Source organism: Mauremys reevesii, linkage group 15 (genome assembly GCF_016161935.1).
Source record: "Mauremys reevesii isolate NIE-2019 linkage group 15, ASM1616193v1, whole genome shotgun sequence".
Taxonomy (NCBI): domain Eukaryota; kingdom Metazoa; phylum Chordata; order Testudines; family Geoemydidae; genus Mauremys; species Mauremys reevesii.
Genome location: NC_052637.1, coordinates 28,028,525 through 28,045,697, shown reverse-complemented (window position 1 = coordinate 28,045,697; position 17,173 = coordinate 28,028,525). Strand labels below are relative to the sequence as shown.

General features: G+C 46.7%; 1 protein-coding gene across 16 annotated transcripts in view; it reads right to left on the bottom strand.

The window, feature by feature from the left end:
* Positions 1 to 17,173, bottom strand: part of TNRC6C (trinucleotide repeat containing adaptor 6C) — a 610,512-nt gene that overhangs the window by 48,819 nt on the left and 544,520 nt on the right. For 14 of the 16 annotated variants that reach the window (XM_039501295.1, XM_039501293.1, XM_039501297.1 and 11 more), the window contains one exon: positions 1,476 to 1,565. The exons of the other annotated variants lie outside the window; for them this stretch is intronic. In XM_039501295.1, coding sequence (XP_039357229.1) covers positions 1,476 to 1,565 — 90 coding nt within the window. The remainder of the gene's footprint in view (positions 1 to 1,475; positions 1,566 to 17,173) is intronic. 16 annotated transcript variants of the gene reach the window in all.

The following is a 17,173-nucleotide window of genomic DNA, read 5'->3' as shown; positions in this document are numbered from 1 at the left end:
TTCTTAAATCTTTGGGTCGAGTGGTATCTTCTTTGCATTGTGTCAAATTTGCAGTGAAAGTGTTCTTAAAACGAACAACATGTGCTGGGTCATCATCTGAGACTGCTATAACATGAAATATATGGCAGAATGCAGGTAAAACAGCAGGAGACATACAATTCTCCCCCAAAGAGTTTAGTTACAAATTTAATTAATGCATTATTTTTTTAACGAGTGTCATCAGCATGGAAGCATGTCCTCTGGAACGATGGCCGAAGCATGAAGCATATGACACTCTAGCGTATCTGGCACATAAATATCTTGCGATGCCAGCTACAACAGTGCCATGCAAATGCCTGTTCTCACTTTCAGGTGACATTGTAATTAAGAAGTAGGCAGCATTATCTCCCGTTAAATGTAAACAAACTTGTTTCTTTTAGTGATTGGCTGAAGAAGAAGTAGGACCGAGTGGACTTGGAGGCTCTAATGTTTTACACTGTTTTGTTTTTGAGTGTAGTTACTTAACAAAAAAAACCCTACATTTGTAAGTGGCACTTTCATGATAAAGAGATTTCACTTGAAAATTACAATTTCTTTTATCATTTTACAATACACATTTGTAATAAAAATAATATAAAGTGAACACTGTACACTTTGTAGTCTGTGTTGTAATTGAAATTGATATATTTGAAAATATAGAAAAACATCCAAAAATATTTAATGAATTTCAATTGGTATTCTATTAATAGTACGATTAATCGCGATTAATATTTTAAATTGTGATTATTTTTTTGAGTTAATTGCGTGAGCTAACTGCGATTAATGGACAGACTTAGTTATTAAGTAAAAAATCCAAGGGAGCAGTTCTCTTCTTGCTCTTTACATTAACTAAATTCAACAACATTGACTAATAACCACAGATTGTATATAATGTATGAGTCATTTTGATTTAAGTGCTCTAAGTGTGTTAAGTATAATATAATGTAAATCATTACTAATAACAATGGAGTTAGCCCTTACTAAAATATTACTTGTAATTACATAAAAACAAAATCCATTTGATAAAAGAGCTTTGAAAACTGTTGTAACAGATGAGATTAAATGCAGGAAATTAGCAGAGTAGATATAAATGATAGGTGGTGTGGAAAACTCTACAATAGCTTGGGTGCTGCTGAAGATTAACCCCCAGAAAAACTGCAATCTTGGTAATTTAAACAAAACAGCTATGAATATTTGTAATTTTTTCATGTTTACTTTCTTCCCAGCTAAGTATAAAATGTTGTTAATGCCATTACAGAGCTCTGTGCCACCATTTATGACTGGACGCAACTGTTCTACGTTAGGGACTTAAAAAGATGGGAGAAGATTCCATTATCAACCTACTGATGCAAATTATGTCACAGAGATGGACTAAGTGTCTGCTTACTAGTATTCAGAGGGAAAGTTCCTTTTTTTATTTGTTCTAGGGTTCAAAAATAAGATGAAATGATTCATACCTGTGGCACATCTGTGTGGAATCTTAGTTTCAACGAAACTCTGTTCTCCATGCCAAACTTTTCTCTGCCTGCCCAGTCCAAGAAGCTTTCCTATTGGTAGTGGAAAGCAATACCCCATCTACTTTAGATTTCATAATGGAAGCAGCTTATAAAATGAGCTAGAATGGTTTGGATGGAAATTATTTAAAGTGCTTTTAAAACCTCTCCAATCTGTCTTTTGGAAGGCTTTGGAAAAGACAATATCTCTATAACAGCTTAAACTATTCAAATAATTTTGTTGGTTTTCTACAGCTCTGCTTATAGAAAATTTCTGTTTTTACATGTTTCTTTACAGAGAGAGACACAGATATGAAGTGTCCTGAGAAAATATAAGACGGTTACTCACCTGTAGTAACTGGTGTTCTTCGAGATGTGTTGCTCCAATCCATTCCAGTTAGGTGTGCGCGCCGCGCGTGCACGGCTTCTCCGGAACTTTTTCCCCTAGCAACCCCGGCGGGCCGGCTGGGCACCCCCTGGAGTGGCGCCGCTATGGCGCTAAATATATACCCCAGCCGGCCCGTCCGCTCCTCAGTTCCTTCTTGCCGGCTACTCCGACAGTGGGGAAGGAGGGCGGGTCTGGAATGGATACGAGCAACACATCTCTAAGAACACCAGTTACTACAGGTGAGTAACCGTCTTTTCTTCTTCGAGTGATTGCTCCAATGCATTCCAGTTAGGTGAATCCCAAGCCTTACCTTAGGCGGTGGGGTCGGAGTGAGACGTGGCGGAGTGTAAAACCGCGGAGCCGAAGGCTGCGTTGTCTCTAGACTGCTGCACCAACGCGTAGTGGGAGGCGAAGGTGTGGACCGAAGACCAGGTAGCCGCTCTGCAGATGTCCTGGATGGGGACATGGCTCAGGAAGGCGGCGGACGAGGCTTGCGCTCTCGTAGAGTGAGCGGTGAGTCGGCATGGAGTCACGTGAGCTAGCTCGTAGCATGACCGGATGCATTGGGTCACCCAGGAGGCAATGCGTTGGGTGGAAACTGGCTCGCCTTTCATGCGATCAGCGACTGCGATGAAGAGCTGGGTGGAACGCCGAAAGGCCTTGTCCGGTCGATGTAAACGCCAGCGCCCTACGGACGCCGAGGGTGTGGAGCTGCTGCTCCCGGGCGGCGTGGGGCTTCGGGAAGAAGACCGGGAGGAAGATGTCCTGATTAAGGTGGAAGGCCGAGACCACCTTTGGTAGGGAAGGCCGGGTGAGGGCGAAGCTGCACCTTATCCGCGTGGAAGACGGTATAGGGAGGGCCCACCGTCAAAGCTCGTAGCTCCGAGACTCTCCTTGCCGATGTTATGGCAACCAGGAAGGCCATCTTATAGGAGAGGTAGAGGAGAGAACACGTGGCCATAGGCTCGAATGGAGGACCCGTGAGTCTGGCCAGGACGAGGTTCAGGTCCCAGGTCGGGGCGGGGCGACGCACCGGCGGGTATAAGCGGTCGAGGCCCTTCAGGAAGCGGGAGACCATCGGATTGGCAAAGATGGTCCGACCCTCCGCCGACGGACGAAAGGCGGACACCGCGGCGAGGTGGACTCTCAAAGAGGAAACCGCCAGACCCTGCTCCTTAAGGTACCATAGGTAGTCCAGGATGGTAGTGATGGGCACCACAAATGGGTTGAGCCCCTGCTGGTCACACCAGAGCGCGAACCTCTTCCATTTCGCCATGTATGTCGTACGGGTGGAAGGCTTTCTACTTTCAAGCAGGACCTGCTGTACGGCTGCCGAACAGCCCCTCTCTGCGTGGGTCAACCACGCAGGAACCAGGCTGTAAGATGGAGAGATTGCAGATTGGGGTGGAGGAGTCTGCCGAAGTCCTGTGTGATGAGGTCCGGCCACAATGGGAGGGTGATGGGCTCCCGAACGGAGAGCTCGAGCAGCAGGGTGTACCAATGCTGCCGCGGCCAGGCCGGAGCCACGAGTATCATGGTGGCTCGATCCCTCCGAAGCTTCTGGAGCACTCTGTGCACTAGCGGAAACGGAGGGAAGGCATAGAGGAGGTGAGTCTGCCACGGATAGAGGAAGGCGTCGGACAGAGATCCCGGCGAGTGCCCTCGGAACGAGCAGAACTGGAGACACTTCCTGTTCGCCCTGGAGGCGAAGAGGTCGACCCGGGAACCCCCACCTCTGGAAAATCGTGTGTACAACCGGGACGGAGGGACCACTCGTGGAGAGAAACGACCTGCTGAGGCGGTCGGCTAGCGTGTTCTGCACTCCCGGAAGAAAGGACGCTTCCAGGTGAATGGAGTGGGTCACGCAGAAGTCCCAGAGGAGGATCGCCTCCTTGCAGAGGGGGGACGAGCGAGCTCCGCCCTGCTTGTTCACGTAGGCTAGTGCTGTTGTGTTGTCCGTGAGTACTGTCACCCAGCGGCCTTGCAGGTTGGTCCGAAAGGCGTGACATGCAAAACGGATCGCCCGGAGCTCGCGGACATTGATGTGGAGAGCGAGCTCCTGGGGCGACCAGAGGCCTTGAGTGTGAAGGCCTCCCAGGTGGGCCCCCCAACCGAGTGCCGAGGCGTCCGTGGTCAGTGTCGCGGACGGACGAGGACGGTGGAACGGCACTCCAGCGCAGACGATCTCCGGGTCGAGCCACCAGCGGAGGGACTCGAGGGTCGGTCTCGTGACCGTGACCACCATGTCGATGTGGTCGCGGTGCGGGCGGTACACCGACGCCAGCCACGACTGGAACGGACGGAGGTGGAGTCGCGCGTACGCGGTGACATATGTACACGATGCCATGTGACCGAGGAGGCGGAGGCATGACCGCACCGTCGTGGTCGGAAAGTTGACCAGCTCCCTGATGAGGGAGACCATCGTCAGGTGCCGAGACCGCGGCAGGCAGGCGCGGCCCACCGAGGAGTCGAGGATCGCGCCGATGAACTCCACCCGCTGTGCTGGGAGCAAGGTAGACTTCTCGGCATTGACAAGCAGTCCGAGGTGTTGAAAGAGGGACAGGATTTCCGCCACCTGTCGCTGTACTAGCCCCTGCGACTGCCCCCGAATCAACCAGTCGTCCAGATAGGGGTAGACATGGATCTGGCGCCTGCGAAGGGCTGCTGCTACCACTGCCATGCACTTTGTAAACACCCTCGGTGCCGTGGCAAGTCCGAAAGGTAACACGGCGAACTGGTAGTGGTCTTTGTTGACTAAAAACCGAAGGAAGCGCCTGTGAGGGGGGTAAATTGCGACATGGAAGTAAGCGCCCTTCATGTCGAGGGCAAACCAATCTCCCGGATCCAGAGAGGGAATGATGGTCCCCAAGGTGACCATGCGAAACTTGGGCTTGAGCAGGTATTTGTTCAGCTCGCGAAGGTCCAGAATAGGACGTAACCCTCCTTTCGCCTTGGGGATGAGGAAATAACGGGAGTAGAATCCCCTGCCCCGTCTGTCTGGAGGCACTACCTCTATGGCACCCACGCTCAGTAGAGACTGGACCTCTTGCAGGAGGACTTGCTCGTGAGATGGGTCCCTGAAGAGGGACAGGGAGGGTGGGTGGGAAGGAGGGGGCGAAACAAACTGTAGACGGTATCCCGACTGGACAGTCTGAAGAACCCAGCTGTCCGATGTTATGCGGGACCACGCAGGACGAAAATAGGAGAGGCGGTTGGAAAACAAACGGGGAGGATCCGAGGTGGAGAGTGATGGGCCGTCCTCGGGCGTCCCATCAAAAGGCCTGCTTGGACCCTTGCGGGCCCTTGGAAGAGGCCTGGGACTGGTTGCGACGGTTACCCGAAGGCCGCCGGTGATTCTGTCCCTGACGCTCAGACGGTACGGACGGTAACGCTGCTGCGGAAGGACCGAGGGGCCTGCTGCCGGAAAGACCTGCGCTATGCGGAGCCGGGCGTGTGCATGCCAAGAGTTCGTATGGCAATACGCCCATCTTTCAAGGTCTGTATCCGCGAATCGGTCTTTTCGGAGAATAGGCCTTCGTGTCAAACGGCAGGTCCTGCAGCGTGTACTGCACCTCTTGTGGGAGCGTGAGGATTGCAGCCATGAGATGCGACGCATCGTCACCCCTGTCGCTATTGTCCGCGCCGAGTCCGCGCGTCGAGGGCCGCCGTAATGGAAGAACGTGAGGACGTCTTTCCTTCCTCGAGCATCGCCGAGAACTCCTGGCGGGAAGTTGTCGGCAGAAGTTCGGTGTATTTTGCCAGGGATGTCATGATGTCAAACACATACCGGGCCAGGAGGACCATTTGGTTGGCTATGCGCATCTGCAGGCCGCCCGCGGCGTAGACTTTACGGCCTAGCAGGTCCATCCTCCGAGCGTCCTTGGATTTGGGCGCCGGGGCCGGTTGACCGTTCCGTTCACGGCCATTCACAGACTGCACGACAAGCGAGTCCGGGGTTGGGTGCGAGTATAAGTACTCATAGCCCGTGGGGGGGGCTGAGTACTTCCGTTCTACCCCCCGCGCAGTGGGAGGGATGGACGCGGGTGTTTGCCAGAGCGTGGCCGCGTTCTTTTGTATGGTCTTCACAAAAGGCAGTGCCACGCGCACTGGAGTGTCCGAACCGACCACATTAGTAATGGGGTCCTCATCCTCCTGGACCTCTGCCACCGGAAGGCCCATGGCCGTCGCCACCTGGCGGAGTAGTTCCTGGTGGGCTTTAAGGTCAATGGGGGGGCGGGTCTTTAGCAGAAGTCCCAGCCACCGCTTCGTCCGGGGACGATGACGAGGACGTTGCTTGTCCGATGGCCTCCACGGGAGGGGCCGTTAGAGGCGCCACAGCCAGGTCAGGCTGGACGGGGGCCTGGTGGTCCCGCGGCATCGAGGGCTCGCGGGGAGGTGACCCCGGAGGGCGACTGATCGACGCTTCGGGCACCCTGCGCTCCGCGGCGATGTCTCGTGGGGGAAGCGGAATGCCTTGCGCTTCGTGATGACCCCAGGGCACCCAGAATCCCCACTGCTGAGCCCCTTGAGGGTGGTCGTGTGGGGTTGGCGGCAATGAGCCGGTGCCGTCCGCGCCAGAGGTGACCGATGCCGGACGAGACGGCCAGGGTGAGGCGGAGCCCGAAACCGAGGCTTGCGGGATACTGCCAGATGGCCTGGAGGCCCGGTGTCCGTCCGTCCGGTACCGGGAAGGAGACCTCGACCAACGGCCACCGCGGTGCCGGGAGCTCGACCGGTTCCGGGAGCTCGACCGGGAGCCAGACCTGCGGTGCCGGGAGCGGCTGCGGGAGTTCCGGCGGGAACGGTGCCGGGACGGGGACCTCCGGCTGCGCCGACGCGCCGGTGATCGGGACCTTGACCGGTGCCGGGAGTGCGACCGGTACCGGGATGACGATCGGTACCGGGACTGCGACCGGCGGCGAGATGGCGAGCGGTACCGCGATGGGGAGCGGTGCCGGGATCTCGACCGGCTGGACGGTGAGCGGCGACGGGTCCCGGAGCGCGAGCGGGACCGAGAGTGTCGACTGTGCCGGTGGTCCACAGATGGAGGTCGGACCATCCTCGCCGGTTTTCCAGCCGACGGAACAGCCCGCACCGGCGGTGCCGGGGGCCGGAGGCTCGGTGCCTCTACGAGCTGAATTAGCTCGCGGCGCGGAGTACGTCTCCGGCGTCGTCGGCAGCCTTGGCTCAACTCCGGACGGCACCGGGGAGCGCGGCGGTGCCGGACTCGACGGACCTGGCGGAGTCAACGGCACAGTGTCTGCCTTGCGCGCAGTCACCACTGGGGGCGCAGGCGGCACAAGCACTTTAGCTGAGTCCTCAGCACGGGACTTAGCTATGGCTTTGGCGAGTCTACGCTTCCTCGCCGGCGAGAGCGAGCGGTGCCGGGTCTTCGGCGCCGGGGGTGGGGCCTGCGGGACCTCGGTACCGGGGCGGCCCGGTGCCGCTGGTGCGCTCTGAACCGAGGAGGTTCTCGGTGCCGGCGTCGCTGGTGCCGCCGGTTGGAGCGACGCCCATAAGTATCTGCTTAAGCCTGTGGTCCCGTTCTTTGCGTGTCCGTGGCTTAAAAGCAGAACAGATAACGCACTTGTCGGTGCGATGTCCTTCTCCGAGGCAACGGAGGCAAGCGTCGTGTGGATCGCCAACGGGCATAGGCTTTTGGCACACAGCGCAGGGCTTGAAGCCCGGTGCCCTGGGCATGAGCCCGCACCGGGGAGGGAAAAGGGGGGGGAAACCCCCCTTAACCAACTACTATCTAGAACAACTACACTAAGATAACTATAAGAACTGAAACACTAACTATACAACTAACTATATATATACAAAAAACGAAGAGTGAAGGCTAGGGTGGTGGAGGGCAGAGAGCACTCCACAGTTCCGACCGGCCGTCACGGGCGGTAAGAAGGAACTGAGGAGCGGACGGGCCGGCTGGGGTATATATTTAGCGCCATAGCGGCGCCACTCCAGGGGGCGCCCAGCCGGCCCGCCGGGGTTGCTAGGGGAAAAAGTTCCGGAGAAGCCGTGCACGCGCGGCGCGCACACCTAACAGGAATGCATTGGAGCAATCACTCGAAGAAGAATGTTTCTTATCTCTGCATCCCCAAAACTCCCACTGATCGAGGTATTGGATGGGATACATATAGTCCTGGAACAGTGAAGAGTTTAACGTCTGATATATCTTGTGTCATATCAGGGCTAGAGATGGGAGCTTTTAATCATTAGAAAGTAGAGAGTCCTAGTTTTACAATAGGACATAGATACTGAGTCTAGCACTAGAATATCCTTAGATCAGACCTTAACCACACATTATTAGGTAAAGAACAGGTATTATAGATACATTTTAGAGGGCCGATATTTTATTACTTATTAATTCTCTCCATCCAAAATGTGCACAATTGGGTTTACAAGCAGAAGAATGTGAAAAAGTGTACAAGTCCAATAAAAAAAATAATTTTTCCTTAAGTATTTAGCATATAAATACAGTGGCACAAGGGTATTTGGTCATTTGTTTGGGATAAAATGTATAGCTCAGTTGCTGCTTTACCACTTGTGCATAATACAGCCATTATTATTTCCAACTGAAATTAAAATGGGTGGTTCCCATTATTCACTGAGACTAAAAATATTAACTCCTCAGAGCACAAGAGTGTCCCCCTTTCTTCTTCTTTTATTTTATAATATTTTAGCAGGGATTTCTTTTCTAATTATGTTTCGCACATTCACGCTGGCTTTTGTCACACTTCTTCAGTTTTTCCAGGTAAGAAAAGGAACTGCCTAATGGAATAACAGAAATTAAACAGATGCAAAAAAAAATGTAGGCTTCTGTTTCTGTGAAGGAGGGACTCTGGTTTCAATTCAGAATGAGTTGTGGGGGTAGCTAGCTGAAGAGCTTAAAGGCAACCATTTCTGTCTAGCTATTCATCTCTGAAAAAAGCAGACTGAATGGGTGTGCATATCAACTTTTGTTGAAATACTGCATGCTTTGCTTTATTTGCAGTTTGATGAGAGACTTCCAGAAGCATAACACGATCCTAAAGAGATTAGCGTCAGAATACACAAGCATGCACAAGGCCAGCTTGTTAGTCAATAGACTGTTTAACTATGTAAAAATTACTTTGTGCAAGAAGAAATTGTGATTCAAAGACTAAGGGTCATATTTTACTTTTAGAAAGTTTTGCAGGTGGTATTTTAATTGGTGTTTCTTTTCAACATGCCCTTTAGGAAAAAAAAAAACTCCACCTCATTTACTCAACTTAACTATGTGCATAAAACAAGAACTAGACAGAGGCATCAGTTTTCTGCAGGTCAGTATTTTACCATCAAAATGGTCTACAGCAATCTGTAAGAATTTACTTTGTACAAGATATATTGCTAATTGCAATATTGAAATTTTGATGGAATGCGGAAAAGTTGGTTTTAATATTTAGTGATTCGTACTCTATGAGAGACCACACAATTAAAAGTCTAAGAGAAACTGTCAAGAGGCAAGAAATGTGTATTTAATTTGCCTTCAAAATATGTTAAAAATGCACTGGATGTGTATTATGCCATTTTAACACTTACTAGAACTATGGACCAAGCACAGGATTCCCCCCTCGTCCCCTCTTCTCCACCAATGGTAAAAAAATCAATTAGACATACTGCACACTAAGGGTGAAAACCTACACGCCTTATAAATGGGCTGCAGTAGAGGATCAACTCAGAAATACAGGGACAGAATCCTCTCTTCCTAAACTGGTGACATAGTCTAGTATGCTCAAGCAAGAGGGTTGTGGCCACCATTCCATACGTGAGGTTACAGTGTGATCTCAAGATATTTTAGTGCTAGTCTCAATATTTCTGTCCTATTGTAAAATTATAGTAACTCTCCTGACCTGGCCAGCCCCATGCCCTCCATATTGTAAGAGAAAAAAAATTACATGGAGATTCTTGGTCCAATATAATGAAAATGCACCAAGTTCAATTGTGGTTGAGACGGTCTATGTAGAGTTTGAGATACTAATCTTAAATTACAGACCTAAAGATGATCCTCAATGGTTTCCTTTCTCTATCAGGATATTTTTTTAAAAATTGTTTTTTGAGAAAGAAAATGTTAAATACTCTTCTGGGTTATTGTTTTCATTCTGTTCAATGTAGCTTTGACACTTCAATTGCCATCTTTTTCTTTATTTGCTTAGAAAGAAACACACTTAGTGGAGAAACTAGGATAGAAAATGTCCATTCATCTTCATCATATGCTTTTACACTTCAACAGAAAATTAGTCACGTAGCAAAAAAGAAATAAGTTGTTAGAGTAAAAAGGATTTAAAAAATAAAAAGGGATTGTTCTTCTTTATCCTAGATTTTCCATGAAGGAAAACATGGGCAAATGACTCTGGTGCAACCTAATAAAATGGGCCCAATTTGAAAATAATTATGTAAACTTTTTACTTTTAAGCAAGCATTACCAGAACTCCCTATTCTAAAGAGAGAGAATACCTGCTATAGCATTACTCTTACCATTTTCCATGAAGTGACAGGTAACTTCTTAAGGGCACCTACTTCCCGTGTGGTTTTATATATTTACTGTGTGCGTTTTTATATTATAAGATCAACATAGCATGAAATAAAGAGACTCATGGGTGCCTCCACAGAGGTTGAGATGCCCACCCAATATCTCCTGTAGAAGAAAGATAGTTCCAGGCCACAGCACATACCAGTAGCACAAGACCTGCACATTATTCAAACCTAGGGTGACCATATTTCCCTATGCGGAATAGGGGACACCTGGTAAGATTACTCGTATTCAGGCAAGGTCAACGGCAATCAGAACTATTCAGTATAAATGTTCAAATTAACATCAAGCTGACTGAGCCCGTTAAAAAGAAATACTGCCTAGCTGGATTCTTTTTATTCACCTTCTTATCTTTAAGGCTTTAGGGTTCACATGGTGAGAGGTCACACACACACACACACACACACACACACACACACACACGACCGACCCAACTCTCCCTGCCCGGTGCTCTCTGCCCTCCAGGCCTGGCTGGCCCCGAAGATGGACTCGCCTCTCCTGGTACCTGGCGCTGTGTCTTCCCGAAGCAACACATGGTCAGGAGGCACGCAGGGTCACATGCATGCCCCCTCTCAGATTTCTGTCAGGGCTCACCCCAGAAGCCTATCGGCACTGTGCAGGGGGGGAAGGGATGGCAGCTGCTTCCAGCTGCAAGGGAGGAGAAGCAGGGGGAAGAGACAACCTGGCCGGTGTCTTTGCAGAGTTCATCTCTTCTATCACCCTCCCCTAAGGCTGGAAGCAGCTTGTCCCTTCTTGCCTGCAGACTGTCGAAAGGCAGCTAACACCTCCAGGCTGCTGCTGGCCACTGACATAACCCAGCTGCCTCCTAACCCCTGGCTACAGTGAGGGCAGGAAGGGGTTAAGCCCTAAGGATGCATTGTGCGGCAGGGCCCAGGGAACCTGACTGCAGGGGCTTCAGTGAACCTGGCCAGAGAGGTGCCTCAGCAGGGGAGGGTGCCTATGGAACAGAGCAGCCCTGTGCTCCCTGGGGGCAGGACCCAGCTATGGGGGAAGGGGGACAGGTGACGAGGGTGCTAAGCTCCTGCCCGGGAGGCTGCTGTGAAGCCTACAGGGTCAGGGCATGAACAGGCTGGAAGTTGCTTCCCCCCACCACTCAAGAGCTTAGCTGAGGGGCGAAGAGGCTTCCCAGGCCAGCGCTATGCAGGGCTTTGGCACACAGCGCTTGGTTCCTCCTGGCCTGTGCCCAAGAGTTTTGGGCTTTCCCAGGGCTCCGGCCCAGCCAGAGGCAGTGTGGGAAGGAAGGAGCCTGCCAGCCAGGCTGTTGGCGAGCTGAGCACCCCGACCAGGGGCTGGTTCTCTTATTTTTTAAAGAAAAAGTCAGGGCACCTGGAGGTGGGCTTAAAATACAGGACTGTCCATTTAAAAAACAGGACATCTGGTCACATCCTGCTCTGAAGACAGAGTTATTGATTTCCTTATGGGCTTTTCTATGGCACTCATCATTATTATATCTCAGTGATCTACAAACATTAATTCATCTTCACAAAACCCCTAAAGTGAAGGGGCTGTACTATGCCCATTTTATATGTGGGGAGAACAGGCACAGAGAGGTTACAGGCAAAAGCATCCACTAATTTTGGGTGCCCTAATTCAGGCATCAAGGACCTTATTTTTCAGAGTATTTAGCATTTTATATCACCTTATATATTTAAGCACAGCTCACACTGACTTCAGTGGTGAGTAGTTGTGAGTGCCCAGCATTAGAGCAAATCAGACCCCCAGGTCTCAAGTTTGGCACCTAGAAAATGAGGTTTAGGATCACATAGGAATAATGTAGTGCAGACAGGGATAGAATCCAGGACTCCAGGGCAGCATTCAACTGTCTTACCCATGAGACCTCCTTTTCTCTTCCTGCAATCTCCTACTTCATTCACTACATAATTTCCAATCTCTGCAACAAAGTAGGGATTCGACAGATAATAGCCTTCTTTACTACACAAACCTGATTCATCCCCAGAGAAGCTCCCTCTTGTGTACATGATCACGTAATTAAAGACTGCATCATATGGCGGCCCAATTATGGCTGCACATAATTATGGCAATTCCTAACATTTGAGTGCTTGACTTTACAACTTTTTAACACTGTTCTTTGTGTGATGCGCACACACACGTTTATTCACAACATTGTTGCACAAATGATTTCAGAATTAATTTTTAAAGTTATAATTCTCTTCCTTTCACAACATATACCAATTTATAAATATTTTGGATTTTGTTTTATTTCACCATCTCAGCATTTTTTATAAACATTCATGCACATTTTTTGATATTGTCATTTGTACCTAATTCTATGGTTTCTAGGTTGGATTTTTTAAAAAAGATCATTAGAAGTCATATGGTATAAGCAGATATATTTAGAAAACAAAAACATCTGTAATAGTGCTTATCCATCTGAAGAGGAAACAGTGTATAGTAATACCTTTTATTGAAAGGTAATTTTCAAAATCTGAGAGATTAAAAAGAATAAGTTTTCCTGTGCAAGGTACCGAATTATTTGAATAGTGTGAATAGCACATAATTTAAAATGTATAGTTTCACAATTGTGGATATGATCTACTAACATCAGTATTAGTGTAAAGTAGTAATTACTTTAACACTGCCAGAAAGATTAAAAAATCTGAAGTGACAATTTCATGTGCAAGGTACTATGATTAAAATGTTTTGCAAGTCCTTTGTTTTTTCATCCATTTAGCCCCTTGAAAATATTTTCTTTCTAGAGTTTAGGTCAATTTAATTAAAACAGACATCCTCAACTTTTAAAAATACTTTAATCAGTGACTGGGAGCTGAAGCCAAACAAATTCAAAATGGAAATAAGGCACACTTTTTTTTTTTTTTTTTTTTTTTAAAACAGCGAGCGTCATTAACCTACCAAAAGAAATGGTAGATCCTTTCTCTCTTAATATTTTCAAATCAAAGCTGGATGCCTTTCTGGAAAATGCGCTTTAGCCAAACACAAGTTATTGGGCTCTATACAAAGGTAACTGGGACAACGTTAAGGACCTGTGATAGACAGGAAGTCAGACTAGATCATCTAATGGTTTCTTCTGGCCTTAAATTCTATGATTCACATGAACAATGTGTATGGAAATAGTTTTATACCAAAATTACAATAAATATGTAATGTTTCAGAACACCAGGTAGAGGAAAATGAAGGAGATGTGGCTTTTTCTGCCTCTGCAACTGGACAGAAGCAGCATCTGGAATGTCAGTGTTAGTCATGACCAACATAAGAGACACCAAGAACTCAGTAGCAGGAAAAGAAAATGGCAAATCTACCTGTAACTTCAACAAAACAACCTTATAGGTGGGAACTCAAAGAGAAAATAAGTAGCATTAGCTTGGACAGCTTTCCAGGTCATGACAAAACTGGATGGGTGAATTTCAGATAACATTGCTAGGACTGCTTAGTTTTGTGATGTCTCGAACCATCATATGGAACATTATTTCCAATGCATTGTCTTTCAGGTTTCTGGTAACTTGTATTTAAAAGATGACCTATATTTTTCATTACTATTCCTTGCAGTTTGCTCACCACACACCATGTCCCTATATAGGAAAGCTGTATATTTCTTTCCTCCTGAAATGACTCAATAACCTAAAAACTTGAGTTTGGACTAAAGCAGACGTTTACAGATGTTTTCCTAGTCACCCTGAAGATAAAAGTTTTTAACCAATGTACCCTTTTGCGAGTGACATACAAGTGCAAGGACGCTTGTTATCCCAGTGCAGAAGAGGATATCCTCTCTGTACAAGTCAATGAATAGAACTAGTAGAAAGAGCAGCAGTCCAGACTTGAATAATAGACACAATTGAAAAATATGTCTTTTGGCAGGAAGTATAGCTAGAAGAACAGAAACAGATGTACAGTGTCTGAAATGGCCATCAAAGGCTGGAAAACAGAAACATAGGGAAACAAATAGAACAGGGAAAAGAAAACGCAGAATCATAGAAATGTAGGCCTGGAAGGGACCTCAAAAGGTTACCTCGTACAGTCCCCTGCACTGAGACAGGACTAAGTATTATCTTTTAGATCACCCCTAACAGGTGTTTGTCTAACCTGTTCTTTAAAACCTCCAATGATGGAGGTTACACAACCTCCCTAGGCAATTTGTTCCAGTGCCTACAGTTAGGAAGTTTTTCCTAAATCTAATCTAAATCTCCCCTAGCAATTTAAGCCCAATACTTCTTGTCCTGTCCTCAGTGGTTAAGGAGAACAATTTATCACCCTCTTCTTTACATACATTTGCAGACTTACGTTCTGTCTCAGTCTTCTCCAGACAAAACAAAACCAATTTTTTTCTATCTTCCCTCAAAGGTCATGTTTTCTAGACATTTAATCATTTTTTCTTGCTCTCTTCTGAACTTTCTCCAATTTGTCCACATCTTTCCAAAAATATGGTGCCCAGAACTGGAAACAGTACTCCAGTCGAGGCCTTATCAGTGTTGAGTGGAAGAATTACTTCTTGTGTTTTGCTTGCAACACTCCTGCTAATACATCCCAGAATGATGTTTGCTTTTTTTGCAACAATACTGACTCATGTTTAGTTTGTGATCCACTATAATCTCCAGAACCTTTTCTGCAGTACTCCTTCCTAGGCAGTCATTTCCAATTTTGTATTTGTGCAATTGATTATTCCTTTCCAAATGAAGAACTTTGCATTTGTCCATATTGAATTTCATCCTATTCATTTCAGACCATTTCTCCAATTTTTCAAGATCATTTTGAATTCTAATCCTGTCCTCCAAAATGCCTGGAACCCCTCCCAGTGTGGCACTGTCCAGAAACTTTGTAAGGGTACTCTCTACCATTATCCAAACCATATATGAAGATATTGAACATAACCAGATACAGAACAGATCCATACAGGATCCCATTTGATATGCCCATCCAGCTTAATTGTGAACCACTGATAACTACTCTGAGTAGTTTCTCAAACAGTTTTGCACACATTTTACAGTAGGTTCCTCTAGGCAATATTTCCTAGTTTGTTTATGAGACGGTCTTGTGAGACAGTATCAAAAGCCTTACTAAAGTCAAGATGTATCACATATACTGCTTCATCCCAATCTACAAGGCTTGTTACCCAGTCAAAGAAGACTATTAGGGCATTAGCTTGATTTGACATTATTTGTTCTTGACCAATCCATGTTGACTATTACTTATCACCTTATTTTCTTCTAGGTGCTTACAAAATGATGGCTCGATTATTTGTTCCTTTATCTTTCAAGGTACTGAAGTTAAGCTGACTGGTCTATAATTCTCTGGGTTGTCCTTATTCACCTTTTTCTAGATAGGTACTATATTTGCCCTTTTTCAGTCCTTAGGTATCTCTCCTGTCCTCCACAAGCTCTCAAAGATAATCACTAATGGCTCAGAGATCTATTCAGCAAGTTCCTTAAGTATTCTAGGATGTATTTCATCAGGCCCTGCCGATCTGAAGATATCTTGCTTGTCTAAGTAATATTTGACTTGTTCTTTTCCTATTTTAGCCTGATTCTACCCCATTTACACTGATGTTTGCTTTGTCAGTTGTCCAATCACTGTTAACTTTTCTGGTGAAAACAAACAAAAATGGCATTTAGCACTGTGGCCATTGCTGCATTTTCTGTTATTACGTTTTCTTTTTCATTGAGTAATGGGCCTACCCTGTCCTTGGTCTTCCTCTTATTTCAAATGCATTTGTAAAATGTTTTCTTGTTACCCTTTATATCCCAAGCTAGTTCAATCTTGGTTTTGCCCTGGACTTTCTAATTTTGTGCCTTTGCCGTGTATATATATCATTTCATGATCACTTTCACCAAAGCTGCCTTTCACCTTCAAAATTCTCAATTAGTTCCTCCCTATTTGTTTGAATTGTACCTAAAATAGCCTCTTCCCTAATCACTTTCTCTACCTTTTGTAATAAAAGTTGCATCCAATGCATTCCAAGAATGTGTCGGATAATCTGCGACCTGCTGTATTATTTGGGTAGTTAAGTCACCCATCACCACCAAGTCCCATGTTTTGGATGATTTTGTTAGTTATTTAAAAAAGCCTCATCGACCTCTTCTTCCAGGTTAGGTGATCTACAGTAGACACGTAACATGAAATCACCCCCGTTTTTACACCTTACTCAGAGACTTTCAACAGGTCTGCCTCCCACCAAGTTTGTGATGCCAATTATGTCGAAATTGTGATTATTCACTAGTATTTCTAGTTCTTCCTGCTTATTGCCCATAGTTCTTGCATTAGTACACAGGTATCTAAGATATTTATTAAATTTTCCCTCTATAATTCCTCTTGCTGCTTCTTTGCTCCTGCTGCGATTATAAGGATGAGATTAGTAAGGACTGTGACAATTATGAAAAGGAGTTACAACATGGTACCTTCCCCCACCCATTGAAAGTTTGAAACAATTAACAGAGACCAACAAGCTTAAGAGTGTAATCAATAGCTAGCGTGACATTTTTTAGAAGCTTTTCTTACATTCATTCTGCTAGTCAGCAAAATTCCTCTGAACTTCCTTAACTTGTAGAAAAGTATTCTTCCTTTATCACAAACGCTGGGAGATAAGTAAGGACTACTAGCCCAGTTTAATTCTATTGGATATCTAAATTTCTAATTCAAATTTTGTATCTGAGTAAATCGTACTCTGGATGCACAGCTTTCCAAATTGGCTATCAGAACCTAGTCCAAGCTAGTCTCAGATATGTTAAC